Source organism: Myxocyprinus asiaticus, chromosome 6 (assembly GCF_019703515.2).
Source record: "Myxocyprinus asiaticus isolate MX2 ecotype Aquarium Trade chromosome 6, UBuf_Myxa_2, whole genome shotgun sequence".
NCBI classification, from domain to species: Eukaryota; Metazoa; Chordata; class Actinopteri; order Cypriniformes; family Catostomidae; genus Myxocyprinus; species Myxocyprinus asiaticus.
Window position 1 is genome coordinate 50,250,463 of NC_059349.1, and position 14,029 is coordinate 50,264,491.

The window sequence follows — 14,029 nt, forward strand, 5'->3', positions numbered from 1 at the left end:
AGTGGTAAAATATGCTGGCTACCACCCCCTGGAGTTCGCTAGCTCGCTAGTTTGAATCCCAGGGCGTGCTGAGTGACTCCAGCCAGGTCTCCTAAGGAACCAAATTGGCCCAAATTCGCACAAACAAAGAAATTTTCATCATGCCAAAGAGATGTAGTGTTTATAGTTTTAAAGAAAATTAACCTATGTACTGAATGGCTTACAATTGTCTCTGCATACTAAGCTAGGATTGGAGCAGGGTTGGGCAGAAAACCCGTTTTGTTTTGCTTCAACAGGATCATCAAATCAAATCACTTTTTATTGTCACACAACCATATACACAAGTGCAATAGTGGGTGAAAGTCTTGGGTGCAGTAATATCGTCACCAGTGATATTAACAACAGAAAACACAGCATAGCTGCACACAAACCAGAGAACAGAACTTAAACATGTCTGAAGAGTTTGTAGTGGAAGAACAGATGCATTTTAATGTCCAGCATTGTTTGTTTTATCCAGAGTCTGCAATCAAAAACTGTGGAGGAGGTTGAAGGTAGCTACAAGTACCGCCGCTTCCTATACGCATATTACACAGTCTGTCACGTTACCATGCGCAACGGCAAATATAGAAACCAAGCGATCGACAAAATGTCCCGTTGCTTGTCGCAGCTGCTTAGGACAAAATACTCTGATTAACATAGAACAGATAACTTTTATTGCGTGCCGTTTAGCGTTTGAGTAGGACATGGTGTGACCGTACCTTCAGCCCCATCTCTCTGTTTGATGGAGGACTCTGCTTTAAACAAATAAGTCTGGACATTGAAATGCATCTATTCTTCCACTACAAACTCTTCAGACATGTTTAAGTTCTGTTCTCTGGTTTGTGTGCAGCTATGCTGTGTTTTCTGTTGTTAATATCGCTGGTGGTCCTGTTGAAGTGAAACAAAATGAGTTTTCACTTGAACGCCCAGTCTCGCTCGTGCTGCATAACAACTGTTGCTCTTGTCCAAAGATCTCTAAAGCTCTTGTGCCCTATCATGAACGCGGACAGGAGAATAAGGATCAGTGAACATTTTTTACTAAATAATACATTCGATTTTGGTTTGTTTCGCACCAAAACTTATCGTATGCTTTCATAACAATCATGAGACTCATGGAATAATTTATTAGACTTCTGAATTATACTTTGTGTCCTTTTGAAGCTTGAAGAGATGGTCACCATAAACTTCCATTGTTTGACATCACTGAGCACAAATTTTTTTCACAATTTCTTACTTTGTGTTAAGAAAAAGAAAGTAAGTCTTATGTGGTTATAACAACACAGGGGTGAGTAAACAATGACTGAATTTTCATTTTTGGGTGAACTATCCCTTTAAATGTATTCAGTAATGTATTCTGGTGCATCACATAAAAAAGTAACATATTCAGAATAATTTTAAAACACAAATTTATAAAGGCAAGGCACAATTGGAAGAGTTCTGAGTGATATTTCATTCTCTTATCTGAACCGCTACATCTCCACTATTTAACTACAAGTTATTCACGTACAAAGAAGTGCATGGGGAAAACAAACAAGGATTTTCCCATAAATGTTCATTGTAGAAGCATTAATACATTTTTTATTAAGTGAGGGACAAGTTTGAAATTGTTTGTGGTAATTGACAGCATGACACAGATGCAGTCCAAAACAATTAAGGAAAAAAAAAATAAATATATATATATATATATATATATATATATATATATATATATATATATATATATATATATATATATATATATATATACAGGTGCATCTCAATAAATTAGAATGTCGTGGAAAAGTTCATTTATTTCAGTAATTCAACTCAAATTGTGAAACTCGTGTATTAAATAAATTCAATGCACACAGACTGAAGTAGTTTAAGTCTTTGGTTCTTTTAATTGTGATGATTTTGGCTCACATTTAACAAAAACCCACCAATTCACTATCTCAAAAAATTTGAATATGGTGACATGCCAATCAGCTAATCAACTCAAAACACCTGCAAAGGTTTCCTGAGCCTTCAAAATGGTCTCTCAGTTTGGTTCACTAGGCTACACAATCATGGGGAAGACTGCTGATCTGACAGTTGTCCAGAAGACAATCATTGACACCCTTCACAAGGAGGGTAAGCCACAAACATTCATTGCCAAAGAAGCTGGCTGTTCACAGAGTGCTGTATCCAAGCATGTTAACAGAAAGTTGAGTGGAAGGAAAAAGTGTGGAAGAAAAAGATGCACAACCAACCGAGAGAACCGCAGCCTTATGAGGATTGTCAAGCAAAATCGATTCAAGAATTTGGGTGAACTTCACAAGGAATGGACTGAGGCTGGGGTCAAGGCATCAAGAGCCACCACACACAGACATGTCAAGGAATTTGGCTATAGTTGTCATATTCCTCTTGTTAAGCCACTCCTGAACCACAGACAACGTCAGAGGCGTCTTACCTGGGCTAAGGAGAAGAAAAACTGGACTGTTGCCCAGTGGTCCAAAGTCCTCTTTTCAGATGAGAGCAAGTTTTGTATTTCATTTGGAAACCAAGGTCCTAGAGTCTGGAGGAAGGGTGGAGAAGCTCATAGCCCAAGTTGCTTGAAGTCCAGTGTTAGGTTTCCACAGTCTGTGATGATTTGGGGTGCAATGTCATCTGCTGGTGTTGGTCCATTGTGTTTTTTGAAAACCAAAGTCACTGCACCCATTTACCAAGACATTTTGGAGCACTTCATGCTTCCTTCTGCTGACCAGCTTTTTAAAGATGCTGATTTCATTTTCCAGCAGGATTTGGCACCTGCCCACACTGCCAAAAGCACCAAAAGTTGGTTAAATGACCATGGTGTTGGTGTGCTTGACTGGCCAGCAAACTCACCAGACCTGAACCCCATAGAGAATCTATGGGGTATTGTCAAGAGGAAAATGTGAAACAAGAGACCAAAAAATGCAGATGAGCTGAAAGCCACTGTCAAAGAAACCTGGGCTACCTTACCACCTCAGCAGTGCCACAAACTGATCACCTCCATGCCACGCCTAATTGAGGCAGTAATTAAAGCAAAAGGAGCCCCTACCAAGTATTGAGTACATATACAGTAAATGAACATACTTTCCAGAAGGCCAACAATTCACTAAAAATGTTTTTTTTATTGGTCTTATGATGTATTCTAATTTTTTGAGATAGTGAATTGGTGGGTTTTTGTTAAATGTGAGCAAAATCATCACAATTAAAAGAACCAAAGACTTAAACTACTTCAGTCTGTGTGCATTGAATTTATTTAATACACGAGTTTCACAATTTGAGTTGAATTACTGAAATAAATGAACTTTTCCACGACATTCTAATTTATTGAGATGCACCTGTGTATATATATATATATATATATATATATATATAATTTTAACATCTATGATCACAAGTGGACAGTAGTAAATACAGATGTGAACACTGTTCAATGATATTGTCATCCAATCTGATGGTCAAGGATCCATATGGCTACATCAGATTTGTAATGTAAATGCTTATGTTTTCTAATGCGTCCCGGCCACCAGGGAAGGACCACCTACTCGCATAACACGTATTCATTTATCCAAAACGAGGGCTTTAAACTTTGCCAACCAGGTACAGCTTTAGAAGAAAACAAACGTCTGATTGAAAAAATTGGAGTAGCCCAGATACTGTACATGCACAAAACTGTAGGACATGACGTGTATTGTAATGAAATCAGAGACTCACCTTGACAAAATCCAATCACTGGTGGTCACTGGAGATGCATTTGAGATGCATAAGTAAAACAGCAGTTTGTCTTGGCTGACCATGTGATCAGATCAACCAAGACTAATGTTCATACCAGGTGTAAACAAGGCCTAAATGTCCAGTTGGTTCTAATGGCCTTATTGAATCGGTGATCAGTGTGGAATCTATTTCAGTGGTGGATAATCTAAGAAGCATGCTGTCCAAACTGGAGTCCAGGATGGCTGTGCTGGAGAAGAGCAAAGCACCAGCTCCAAAGACAGCTGCTGTCACCAAGGTAGATGAGATACCATCTTTAATATTTCTCTAGAGGCTGCCTGTGCTTCTATGGTAATTTATAAATGTCATGTACTGATTTATGGTTTTGAATTGGTTACGGTTTCATTTGAAGGCTGCTCCCGCCCAGAAGCCCAAGGTTGAGAAACACAGTGGTGCTGATGATGATGATGATATCGACCTTTTTGGCAGTGATGAGGAAGACGAGGAGGCAGAGCGCATCAAAGCGGAAAGAGTGAAGGAGTACGCAGCGAGGAAGGCCAAAAAACCAGCCCTCATCGCCAAATCCTCCATCCTGCTGGATGTCAAACCTGTACGAATCCGTACAACACACAGAATTTTTTTTTTAAGTATAATGTACGATTTCTTTCTGCTCACTTGTAATTTCAAATATATCATCTTTTTATTGATCAGTGGGATGATGAGACCGATATGGCCAAGCTGGAAGAGTGCGTACGCTCCATACAGCTGGACGGGCTCCTGTGGGGAGCTTCTAAACTGGTTCCTGTCGGCTACGGCATCAAAAAGCTCCAGATCGGCTGTGTGGTTGAAGATGATAAAGTGGGAACAGACATTCTGGAGGAGGAGATCACCCAGTTTGAGGACTACGTAAGTGCACAATCTTTTTGGGTGATTTTCATCCCACATTTAAAAGAAATTATAATTTGCTTTATTTATTTACATTTTGGGGTAAAACAGGATTTTTTGTGCTTTTAGTAAACTTAATTCACTCATTATGTTGTAGATCCAGAGTGTTGATATTGCTGCTTTCAACAAGATCTGAGCCTCTCGTGTCAAAAAACACCTCACACTGGGTTACTGCTGCTTTTATATCACACGGTTACCAATAAACTGTTCGGTTACATGAACAAAAATCATTGCAGTTGACTGTCTTTATTTGGATTGTTATTTTTGATTTGTTTATTAATGTCCTGGTTTTATAAATTTTAATTTTCATGCATCTCCATATTTGAAATGTATAACTATATAAAGGGAATTGAATTTTTTGTCATTATTTACTCAACCAACTTATGTTAGTTTTTCATTTAAAATCTTGATGTCCGTTGTGCGTTAATGAGCGCAAGTTCTCACAAGATTTGGATTCTAAATATTTATAGTGAATAAGAACTTCTTAAAATACATTTTTGGTCTTTCTCACCCAAAGTGTCCCCTTAATATGGTCATGGATTAACCCTAAAACACATATGTGGTCAAAATGACCCAGCATGAAGTGGTCTTTTGATCTGCATCTCCAAGTATTTCTCAATTAAAGAGTCTATCTTGTGAACTGACTTTAAAAAAAATATATATATATATTTAGTTGAATATTTTTTATATTATTAAAGAATTTGCATTACTACCCCAAGAATGCATATGTTGGTCCTACTGTATTTAACACATGTTTCCTATGGTATTTAATGCATTTAACACAAATTATTTTTGTAATGCATTGATTGTTTTCAGTTTCCATTTATGTAATTAAATATATGTTAAATACCATGTTCACATTCTTATATATATATATAATATAAATGTGTGTAGTCTGCAAGTATAGAAAGTTGTCTGCATTAGGGTGAGTAAATAATGAGAGAATTATGATAGAACAGTTCCTTTAACGATTCTATTTCTTTAATGATTCTCTTAGTACTTTTGAGGAAGAATTGTTTGGACATAAGAAATGCAATTCTTATTGCAGTTACTGCCCTCAGCAGCCTGTTGCCAAGTGATGCAGTAATTTCAGGTTTCAACAGAGCCGATAAAACAAATCAGAAATACATTTGTAAAAATGTTTATTTTTATAGACTTTTTAGAAGCATAGATGCAATCCAATAATTTATGCAAACTATACATTAAATAAAAGTTCTAAAACAAAAAAGATGTAACATTTCATTCTTGCATTTATTATTTTATAAAATGTTATTGACTACACCTAAACTTGTGTATCTTTAACTACACATTGTTGTATGAACAACCATTCAGTAACTGTACTGCCTGATTTAAGTCTCGGGAGACTCAAGTACAACGTTGCATAACACAGTAGCAGTTCTAATTTCATTTCGACCTGGACATGACGAAAATCATCACTTGCGTGTTCGATTATTCAGTAAATCAGTAAAAATACGTATGTCTTTGATTCACTAAAAAGAACTAGCTCATAAGAGTCAGTTGTTTGGGAATTGAACTATGCTGGTCGTGCTGTGTCTGTCATGCTATAGATTCAAAAGAACTGGCTCATTAGATTCATTCGTTTGGGAATTGGCCTGCACTGGTTGTGCTGTATATTTTGCCCTGTAGATTTATTTATTTTTTATTTTTTATCCCCTTTTCTCCCCAATTTGGAATGCCCAATTCCCACTACTTAGTAGGTCCTCGTGGTGGTGCGGTTATTCACCTCAATCCGGGTGGCAGAGGGCAAGTCTCGGTTGTCTCCGCTGCTGAGACAATCAATCCGCGCATCTTATCACATGGCTCGCTGTGCATGACACCGTGGAGACTCCGCACGCGGAAGCTCACGCTATTCTCCACGATCTACGCACAACTTACCACGCGCCCCATTGAGAGAGAGAACCACTAATCGCGACCACGAGGAGGTTACCCCATGTGACTCTACCCTCCCTAGCATCCAGGCCAATTTAGCTGCTTAGGAAACCTGGCTGGAGTCACTCAGCACACCCTGGATTCGAACTCGTGACTCCAGGGGTGATAGTCAACGTCAATACTCGCTGAGCTACCCAGGCCCCCTCATCCCGTAGATTTAAAATTCATTCTGTTCATAACAGTAACAAAATATCTTCTTTATAAATAAATAAGAGCACACACATTTGTTTTTGTTTTACTAAGCTGAGAAACTGAAAGTTTGACAGAGTTTCAAAGTGGAGCCAAGTCCAACCCAGAATCCAGGGTAGAGGGGTTGGGCGAAAGTGGTCTGCTCTTGATGAAGCAAAGTCATACTATCATCTGCTAAAGAAACACTATAGAAAGCCAGAGTTCCAGCTCTGTGATCAAGATACACCCCAATTCTATTTGGCATTGGAGTGTGTATTTCTATTCTAGACTTATCATGCCTGAACAAACAAAGAGAATCTGAGAAATCTAAGCTCCAGGATTTGGAATTGCATCCCAGTTTTCTGTCCGTATTCCCTCCAGTCCTTGGAATCCCTTTGTAGGAAACTCCAATGGAAACTCCCCCACTGCCTCCCCACTCCACCTCCCAGTAACAGCGTCCCGACAGACCCTCTGTGCACAAGACCTGAGCCCAGCTGCTGAACCGCTCTGGATGATCAGAGTATGACTGAGGCTCCAGTTCTGTTGTGACCTCTCGATGGTCTCCAGAGAGACGGATGAAAGAGTTGGCAGTGTTTGGGTCTAACGTCAGATCACGGCAATCTGTTGGTTTTAAAGCGGAAATGAAAGCCATTAAAAGGTGTTGTTAGAGGCCTAGTACAGAAAGTATTTAGGCACCTACAGTATCCGTTAATATTTGTTCTGCTTATTCTTCCCAGGGTTCAGTGGCAGCTTATAAAACAGGCTATGGTAAAAAGTTATGAAATTTGGCACACTCATAGGGGAGAGACTTAGCTTTGATCTGCCAAGTTTGGAGTATCCATCTCAAATGCTCATATTTTCATGCAGGTTTTACTTGTAACTTTCTAACCGTATGGTCTATACAGTTCTTGTTGGTTTTCCACTTATTAATCTTCCCAATGGTCTATGACAGCTTATGGAACACTGGTAAAAAGTTGTGAAATTTGCTGTACACGTAGAGAAGAGTCTCCGCTTTGATCATGCCAAGTTTGGAGTCTCTATCTCAAATGCTAAAATTTTCACATGTTTTGCTTATAACTTTCTAACCGTATGGTCTACACAGTTCTTGTTGGTTTCCTGCTTATTATTCTTCCCAATTGTCTATGGCAGCTTATAAAAGCATGTGGTTAAAAGTTGGGAAATTTGGCACACTCACAGGGGAGAGTCTCAGCTTTGATCATGCCAAGTTTGGAGTCTCTATCTCAAATGCTCAAATTTTCACATGTTTTGATTATAAATTTCTAACCGTATGGTCTACACAGTTCTTGTTGGTTTCCTGCTTATTATTCTTCCCAGTGGTCTATGGCACCTTATTAAATGTTGTGGTAAAAAGTTGTGAAATTTCCGTGTGAATTTTTTCCCTTAGTTTGCGATCATGCCAAATTTGGGGTCTTCAACCTTCACATTTTCACGCATGTTTTAGCTTATCTTACTAACCATATAGAAAAAAAAAATTCTCTCTCTCTGGTTACTTTTGCCATTTTTTTCAAAAACATACTTTCAAAATCCTACAGCTTTTATTTGATCTTCCCCAAATTTGTGTCAGATGTCAAATCTTGCAAATATATTGTTCAAAATTTAATAAAATCTTTTTGATTTATCTATACTTTAGTTTTGATATTTATATTTTGATATACCGTCCATCTGTCTGTCTGTCCTTTTAAATCTTGGTTTTCCTGTTTGGCTGTAATATCAAGCATTTGAAATAACACTTACATTGTAAGAAATCTCCTCTAGTCATCGGCTCAGTTTGTGGTGATATTCCTCGTGCTGGAAGAGGTCAGTGAGTTGAATTATGTCAGAAGTATCTTAACTTACATATGTAAACACGGGTGAGTTAATGTGCTTTGTCCCGCTTGTAGGGATGTGAGTTTCAGTACCTGTTTCAGAGTTCACTGGTAAACTCGAGATATTTTCAGATGACTGATTGTGCTCTTCATCAACTGTAAATAGAAAAGTGTCAGATGTCATGAGGTGAGTTTGTATATCAACACTGCTGATGTCTATAAAATTCAAAACAAATGGTCAGCTATAAAGGACTAGGTGTGCCAATTATAATATATATTATTATTATTTTTTTTTTATTTATTTATTTTAACATTACAAAAACTTTGTAAAAATGTCCAGGACTGGAACTTTCATTTTAATAAAATATTCTAATTCATGTTTAAAATGTAAATAACCATAAAACCATACACAAATTAAAAAAAAACTTTTTGATTGCATTTTTGTTTAATAATACATTTGCTAATTGCTTCATCCATTTTCCTATTTAAAATTATTCATTTTGGGGTTTAACATGTTTTGCAAGGAACTATGAACATGACAACTTCATTCTAAATATTTGTCTTTTTTAATTAATTGCATTTTTGTTAATTGCCACTCCTAGACTCCCATAGTCAGCAGCCTCTAATACGTTTGGGATCTGATTGTTTTTCAATATTGGCTATATTTGATTAAGTGGAGATTTAAAAGACAGTCTATACTCACCCATTTCTGATATTCTTGCTGATTCTCTGTCACAAATGTCAGTAACTCTCTCTTTTAGCTCTGTGAGAGCCTTCCTCAATATCAGCAAAGAGAAGTATGGATGGACGTCAATGCTGGGCTGACCCCCGACTTCAGGAGGAGCACACAGATTTTTATAGTTCTACACAGGTGATTCAAACAGTTGACATTAGCATGAGACAGCTGAATTCAGGTATTACTGAGTAGAGGTTAAGCATATATGCCCTAATCGAAAAGGTTTCCCTTACTGAAAGCATACTACATACTAGCACGCTATTAAATACTTTATTACACAATGCCGTTACCACTGCAATATTTTTAAACTAAAATGCGAAGTAACCATTGCTATTTCCTAGATGATAACTGGAGACCACTCATTGAATTAAACCAAAGTCCATTTAAGGCAAGTCAGGTTACTCAGTGTCTCCATACAGCAAATTTCTATGGATACAAGTACAGCTCATATCTACATTATTAGGGAAAAACCAAAATCTCCAAAACAGTTGGTCAAGATTATGAACAAATAACATACTGTATTTCAAAGGAGTAATACAGTCTGACAACAATGGTATTACAAATTGCATTCCTTTAGCTCAGATTAAGCTACAAAACTCTAGTTTTTTGGGCTGGTCCAGCTAATGCGCTTGTACGTTCTCGATTAAACTTACAGGCGACGTCTCTTTTATAAAGATGATTGGCTCTTTTGTAAGATGGGACTTCCATTCCTAGAGCTGCCATATACAGCGTTACGATTTATCATGTGACAACAATGTAGCATGTTTGAAACATTTACCATTGCATAATGTGTACCTTCACATTCTACTATTTTTTTAATAGTGGACAGTATATAGTGCAGTGTTTAGTAAGTAGTAGCCGACGCTAGTATTCCATTCTGAACAAAGCCTGCCATTTGTTGGCCCAAATTCCCCAACAGACTACACAATGTAGGTTATATAATGTGACGTCTTTTCTTCTGCTGTAGCCCTATTGCTCCTCATGAGGAGTATCATCGCCTTCAGCACAAATAAAGCCGTGTGAAACTCAGGACTTCACCTGTAGGAAATTGATATGGTCCTCTGTGTTTGAAAGCATCTCTAGCTCAGCCTCTCCTCTTTTATGTTCAGTTATCTGTTGATTCAGTTGTTCTAGAAGCTTCTCCGTCTGGCCTAGAGCTGTCCTCTCCTCACCTCTGATCAGCTCTTTCACCTCAGTGTGCTTCCTTTCGATGGAGCGCAACAGTCTGGTGAAGATCTTTTCACTGTCGTCCTCAACCACTTGTGCAGAACGCTGCTCAGATGTTGGCAACGGAAAGGAAATTGTTCAGTTTAGTGGAACTAAATATATCAGAATGTCAGATTTGTTTCACCCAAAAATGAGAAAAATGAGAACTACTTGAACTATACAGGAACCTCAACGTTCCTGTGTAGTTCAAGTGGTAGTTTGATTGCCAGGGAATTCACCAGATGATAAAATGTATACCTTGAATGAATGCTTTGTAAATTGCTTTTGGATGAAAGTGTCTGCCAAATGATTCAATGCAAAACTTCAGTGTTTTGAACTTAACTTGACTCTTGTCTTGTGACTATTGATAAAGGTGAGATTTCAATCCAGTGTAAAACACACATGTTCGTAGAAATATCATCTTTTTGTCCACTTTGGATTCATACATTTTTGAAGAACATTTATAGCATTTTCTAAAAAAAATAAATAAAAATTATTTAATGACTAAATTTATCAAAGAAAAGTGTTAAAATACTTTTATTGCACATTGAGGCAAAAGCGATGGCAAAACCATAGGACCTGAACAAGATGTGCCTTTCCATAAACAAATTAAAATATCTGATTAAAAACAAACAAACAAAAAACCATCATATGCAGGTTGTAATTGGTCCTCTCCCCCCCCAAAAATAAATAAAATGGCAGCCTACATGTTGGTTATGCCACATGACTTATTTGGTGGACAAAACTTTTTCAAATATTTATTTTAAAACAAAATTGTTTCCTTGCTTATTTTTTAAGAAATAAGAATAAACGACCATTCTGCACAACTCATGCCATTATCTTTTTTTTTCATGAATTTCAGCTTTCAGCGAATCAGACTTCCGGGTTTGCCTGTAAATTGACATCACGGCTGAACAGTTCTAGCCTTTATTGGATGACTACAACATTTGTCAGATCGTAACGCTTCAAATTTGAATATGTGACAGAGATTTAGAGGACAATATTTTCAGCAAAGGACTTAAGCATTTGTATGGCTTTAGAAGAACTTAAAGAGTTGGATTACTTTTATGGAACTTTTATGATACTTTTTAAAGCTTGATAGCCACTGGTCACTTTCAGCATTCTGTCTAATATCTTTAGTGTTCTACAGATGTGGTTGAAATGACAAAAAGGTAAGTAAACGATGATAGAATTTTCATTTTTGGGTGAACCCAAAGTCTTTTTGTTTGATCTCTGAAGGAATCTCAATTTCCAACATTGAGAATTTCCACATCCTTTGGCTTAAAGGTGCTGTAAGCGATGTTAGCCATTCTGGTACTTCAACGAGACTTGGAGACCATTGTAATCAGAGATGGAGCAGGAGAGCATATCAACAGCACAGGTAAGAAGAATAAAGCAAATATGCAATTTGATGTCAGCAAACCCAAACAGTTGGACAATAACTGTCAATAGCAACGGTAGCAAAATAGCATTTGCACACGACAAACGAAATGGATAACTCTCAAACTGACTTTCTTAGCTTCTCAGTTTTGTGCCGAAATCTGACTGCCTGCCAGATTGTGACTCCCCGCTACCTGATTGGCCCTTATCCCTAAAGCCCAACCCTACACCACCCCTAACCCTAAGCTTATTGGTCCCTACCCCTAAAGCCCATCACTACACCTAACCCTAATCATAAGGATACTAGGGAGTCAAAATTCGACACTACACCGGTGCCCAAATATGGGCTGTCCGGTCAACGGGCAGAATGATTGTAAGGCAGAGAGTGCTTCAAAGTCTTCTGATAGGCTAAACAAAGAATCTGGCCATTTCCCCCCAGCTGTTTGCAGAGACTATCACTGAGACAGGCATGACATGGCATATATTAAAGTGATATCTGACAGGTAATAGAGATGTTTTCTGCGTGTCAGTTCATAAAAAAAATCACTTACGGCAACTTTAACACTAGCAAACAGTTAGGCTCAAAGACATATTAATACACACATGCTGTCTTCAAGTGGACATGCATTCAAGTGGTAAACAAAATACGGAAGAAGCCAAACTTAAAGGTGCTGAAAGCGATTTTAGCGTTCTAGAATTTCCACAAGATGAACCGTTGAATTAGCCACGCCCGCTCTTTCCAAAACCCCGCACTCCAAAAATACAAAGAAGCGGTTGTTAAAAACAACAGAAGCAAAATAGCACCCTCAACTGACAACTGTAATGAGCAACATGGCATAAAAATGGCATTAAGCCTCAATAATTCGCTACAACTACAATACTATGAGAACACGCAAAATTATTGACAGGCAGAAAGCGTCAGAGACCGCGGTCCGCGGACACATTTTGTTTGCTGTTTACGGAGTCTAGAGCTGTCACAGAGACTGGTGAGAGATCTCACAACACTTATTTCATTAATATCTTTCAGGAAGTAGGAATTTATTTTGCATACCTTTCTGTGAAGGCAGAGCCATTAGTTGACTGTCATATATAACAAATTAATATTTTTGAAATACAATACAAAAGTTGAAATAATTTTGCAAAATTATTAGTTTCCATTATCTTTCATGTCGTAATGCCCCTTCCAACTTCACAACTTGGGAACTCGGGCATTGTCTCAAATTCCGAGTTTCCCCACTAGTAAATGCGACTTCGCTTGGTCATTAATTTGCTCGTAACTCGTTACGATATTTCCAACTCCACTTGAAGAACACATTACCTTGATGTATTTTACAATGTCTCGGAGTTCCTTTTCTCTCTCCTTACACCTCTGCTTTGACTTTCTCCACACTTCCTCTAAGTGTTTCTGTTTAAAAATCATGAGATTTAAAATCATGAGAATCATGATTTGTTAGCCATTTTAAAACGTTTGACAAAATTCTACATTGTGTGATTCAAAGATCTTTATTGCAGTTTTAATTACCTGTTTGTCAGTCCTTTCCTCCATAATTGATACTACGCTGTGTCCCTTGTGCCCATCCTTTAGGCATGAACTACAAATGCACTGTTGGTCAGTGCGACAGTAAACCCCCCGCAGTTTATTGTGCCGTGAACAAATTCTCTTCTGCGATTGCTTTGTAACTTCAATAAGCTGATGCATCCTTCCTCGATTTCTTTCGTTGTGAGGTTTTAAGTGAATTTCACAGTATAATGTCTGACATTTTACACAAAACTTCACAGCTCTATGCTTCCTCCCAGTACAAACATCACAGTCCACATCCTTAATATGACTCTGAAGAACATCTTGAACTCCAGTTCTCCTCAGTTTTTCCACAATATCAGCCAGCATGGTGTTTCTGGACAGTGCAGGTCTGGGACTAAATGTTCTTCGACACTGAGGGCAGCTGTACTCTTCTTTTAACTCACATTTCCTCCAGTAACCTTTAATACACTCCATGCAATAACTGTGACCACAGGGAATAGTGACCGGCTCCCACAGCACTTCCAAGCACACCGAGCAACAGAATTGGTCCTTGTCCACAGAGATATTTGTGTCAGCCAT

At 37.9% G+C, this 14,029-nt stretch overlaps 2 protein-coding genes across 8 annotated transcripts in view; one reads left to right on the forward strand and one right to left on the reverse strand.

The window, feature by feature from the left end:
- LOC127443157 (elongation factor 1-delta-like) overlaps window positions 1-4,892 on the forward strand; it is a 33,691-nt gene extending 28,799 nt beyond the window's left edge. For all 6 annotated transcript variants that reach the window (XM_051701715.1, XM_051701711.1, XM_051701714.1 and 3 more), the window contains 4 exons: window positions 3,915-4,015; window positions 4,130-4,327; window positions 4,429-4,623; window positions 4,760-4,892. In XM_051701715.1, coding sequence (XP_051557675.1) covers window positions 3,915-4,015; window positions 4,130-4,327; window positions 4,429-4,623; window positions 4,760-4,798 — 533 coding nt within the window. In that variant the 3' untranslated portion in view covers window positions 4,799-4,892. The remainder of the gene's footprint in view (window positions 1-3,914; window positions 4,016-4,129; window positions 4,328-4,428; window positions 4,624-4,759) is intronic.
- A 150-nt stretch (window positions 4,893-5,042) lies between these two features.
- Window positions 5,043-14,029, reverse strand: ftr87 (finTRIM family, member 87). Of its 2 annotated transcripts, XM_051701697.1 has the most exons (7): window positions 13,451-14,029; window positions 13,247-13,333; window positions 10,381-10,614; window positions 9,310-9,469; window positions 8,700-8,762; window positions 8,536-8,589; window positions 5,043-7,401 (listed from the first exon to the last, which is right to left on the reverse strand). In XM_051701697.1, exons 1-7 carry the CDS (start codon window positions 14,027-14,029, stop codon window positions 6,851-6,853), a joined length of 1,728 nt encoding a protein of 575 aa, XP_051557657.1. In that variant the 3' UTR covers window positions 5,043-6,850. The 2 variants fall into 2 exon arrangements, with proteins under 2 accessions (XP_051557657.1, XP_051557658.1); XM_051701698.1 differs by lacking the exon at window positions 10,381-10,614.